General features: G+C 30.7%; 1 protein-coding gene across 1 annotated transcript; it reads right to left on the reverse strand.

Moving 5' to 3' along the window:
• Positions 1 to 857: 857 nt before the first annotated feature.
• LOC134248584 (uncharacterized) lies at positions 858 to 3,104 on the reverse strand. Its single transcript, XM_062730998.1, has 4 exons — positions 2,996 to 3,104; positions 2,752 to 2,813; positions 2,243 to 2,377; positions 858 to 2,038 (listed from the first exon to the last, which is right to left on the reverse strand). The coding sequence occupies exons 1-4, from the start codon at positions 3,076 to 3,078 to the stop codon at positions 1,563 to 1,565; spliced, it is 756 nt and encodes a 251-aa protein (XP_062586982.1). The 5' UTR covers positions 3,079 to 3,104; the 3' UTR covers positions 858 to 1,562.
• Positions 3,105 to 3,413: the final 309 nt, after the last annotated feature.

The following is a 3,413-nucleotide window of genomic DNA, read 5'->3' on the forward strand; positions in this document are numbered from 1 at the left end:
GTCATTTTGATACGTAATTCAGAAAATATCTTGAAGACTGCCTGTAGATTTTATATCTGATATAGAATTAAACATCTTAAAATGAACTAAAAGATGCATAATTTAACATTAACTTTCTTTTTTAATTTTATCTGAAATTTCAAACTTCAATTTACGCAATTGTACTGAATTTGCCATATCAACAAGCACTTAATATCATTATGTCTTTCGTTTTGTAAAGATCAAATAATCGTTTGTGTGTTTATTTGTTGTTTAACGTCTCCAAAGAAGATTTTTTACTTAGTTAGAGATGCCACAACTTGTCGGTGGAAATGTGCAAATGTTTACCGATGCTTGACATTCAGAACCATTGAGTTTAGTGAGAGGTCTTTTTCGTGCTATGCTGCGACATGGGATGCTTTCTTTCTTAGGAATGGCCTCTACGTCCCATAGCTTGATTCGAACCTGCGACGCAAGAATTAGCTCATTACTCCACTACTCTCGGAAAAACATTCTACCGCTGCGCTTTGCGGGTGAGTGTGTTTATTATTGATTTATACTACATGTTTTTTGTAATCCAACAGAAAATGTTCAGCACGTCCAGTAGTGTCACTAGTTCTTCTTTTATATCCCAAGAGATGTAATCATGTGATATTTATATTAACTTTGTTAATTGACACTATTGGTTGGTTGTTTATTAATTTCATAATGGTCATGTGATTTAACAAAATCTTAAGCATATATATAAATGATTTTCAAATATCAAATTGTATTGATAAAAAACATACACTATGCACTGTCGAGTATTCTCACCGATATATTCATTTGCTTCCTGTATATAAATTTCAAAAATATCGATCAGAATGATAAAGGCCGCCATAAGATATTTGTAAAAGAGTATTTTTTTTCAAAATGAGAATTAAATCTAAGTGAATTAAACTCAAAGCTTTTTGTGATTTATACAAGGGTTGCACTAGATTTTGGTAGACTAAGTATTTGGTTTTCGTTAATGTCTCATGATTGTCCTTTGCTTCATCATCTTTCGTCTTTTGCCTCAAGTAGTACATGTACTTTGTATTTTGTATTATAAATCAAGGGACATTTTAAGCCTAACTTTATTCTTCATAATTCATTAAGAAATAACGAAAATGATATTACAAATCTGATTTTTTTGGTAAATGTACATATTACATAGGTTGTTCATTGACTTTGACAAAGAGAGACATCTGAATCAGGAAGGAAGTTATCAACTTAACCAAACTCTGATAAAACGTCAAATCTGTCAAAGTTGATCAAAGTAACATAGTTTTTGATAATCTAAAGATCGTACAAGTGTCATGAAAGATTCTTGCATGCATGTTGATTTTCTCTTTCGATGCCTTCTAGTTAAGGACGATGAATGTGTCAACTGGTTTATAATTTGGAAATATTTTATGTACTGGTTTCATAATCAAAAGCCTCATCCCCTTCCCCTAACGACACACACTTTCCAAATGCGCTTGTTAGTATCTTAGCTATATAACCATTTAAAAGAATTTATGAGTACTATGTACATGTTCCTGCACACGTTTTAAAGCATGATGTCATTTCAAAGCGTCATAAAAATGTTTAGATTCACGTTCATCATTTTTGTTCCCTCCCATCTTTGTGATTTTGAGAGTGTCAATGTAATCATTTTCAGCATTGCCTTCATTCTTTTTCTCTTTGTTATCGCAAGTTTCCTTTTCGTCCAGATCCTCATATAAATTTTCTTTCATGTCCTCATAATCACAAGTTATTCTTTTCAGCTCGACTTTTATATTTGGCATGTTGGTATCTTCTCTTTTATTTCTCAGACAGGTTTGCTTTACCCTTTTCCAGGAAAACATTAACCCAGTGGCAAGAAGTATTAAAGAAAGAGCAACCACGGCACCAATGAGGATTGTAGTTGTTTGTGATTCTGACTTTGATTTGTTTGGTTTATCCATTGTCTCTTTAGCAGGATGTGCAGTTTGGTTTGGAATTAGCTTGGATTTTAAATCAGCATTGTTTCTGGCTGAATTCAAACGACCTTCTACAACTGCATTAAGACCTTTTCAAATGGTAAGGTGCATTATAAGAAAGATAAAAGAGAGCTTGATGAAAGTATTTTTAACGCATCTGTGACACGAAACTGATTACTTAAGCTAGATTATAGGAAATTCATTCTGGAACGTTACAATTAATATTTGACCACTATATATATATTGAAAGTTATATTTAACAATACAGTATTTATTCCAACCTTTCCTCTCCTTGCATCCTGTAGAAATGTCACAATATTCTTCTGGACAGATGCACTTGTTTTGGCATGAATAACCATAACTTGGGTATCTACACGGAAATGAACAATTCAAACCCATGTAGCCCAAGGGGCATTCTAAAACGCAAAATAAATCTATATTAATTTAGTAAATAATATTTTCCTACGATATTGTGAGCAGAATACAAAAAGCGTAACAGTATAATTTAAATTTAGCTATTGGTCCTTATAAGTTGAAATTCATTAAATTATGCAATTTGAAATGAAAGGTGTACGAATATTATCATTTTTAATTATCTTCATTCATTAGTAATTCAAATAAATAACAAGATACAATTTGCCTCAAATATTTCTCAACCTTTCTTGATATCTTTGTTCTTCATTTTTAAAAAATATGCAATATTAATAGATCTAGAGGATTTTGCAAGGATTGTCTTTTGATTTGCTGTATCAGATACACATTTTATGAATTATTCTGTAATTGTTCATACCTTTGCAATCATTCGACATCCCATCGAAAAAGTATCCGTAACAGCACATTTTTTCCTTGTTCCTGCAATAAAAAAAATTATTATTGTAGCATAAGTAATGGGCGTAATCTTTTTTAGCCAGCTGGTACAAACGGAATAAATAAACAATAATAAAAAGAAACATTTTGTATTAAATATAGTATTGATGTTTCTTTTATCATTTCAAAAATCTTAGTATCCTAATAATATAATTTTCATTACGTACGGTTGGCAACGACAGCTAACTTTATAAATATGACACAAAACAATTAAATAAGCTAGACATAATTCTGTTAGATACGCGTTCATTTCAGATCTAAACGCTAAACTTCATGAGCGTAATTTAAAAAAGCATTTACAAAATAATGTAAGTCAACAAAACTTTTATATGTTTTTTTAAATTTAATTAGATCACGTGACTTTAAGAAACAAATTCTGGAAATTTACTTCCAAATAAGGATGTGTTAAGGTTCAATTGGACAACAGCTGATTCAAAAGAATTCAATCAAATAACAGGCTTTAGTTTCATCTCGTGAAAGTTCAATATCATTAAATTTGTTTGAAAAAGAGAAAGTATTTATTTCCTCTATAATATAAGAGCCGATGACACCAAAAGTAATGTTACCTCTCGTAACTATTGATTA

The sequence above is a fragment of the Saccostrea cucullata genome, unplaced genomic scaffold (genome assembly GCF_032062105.1).
Source record: "Saccostrea cucullata isolate Sc308-1 unplaced genomic scaffold, CSIRO_AGI_Scuc_v1 ctg2094, whole genome shotgun sequence".
NCBI lineage: Eukaryota > Metazoa > Mollusca > Bivalvia > Ostreida > Ostreidae > Saccostrea > Saccostrea cuccullata.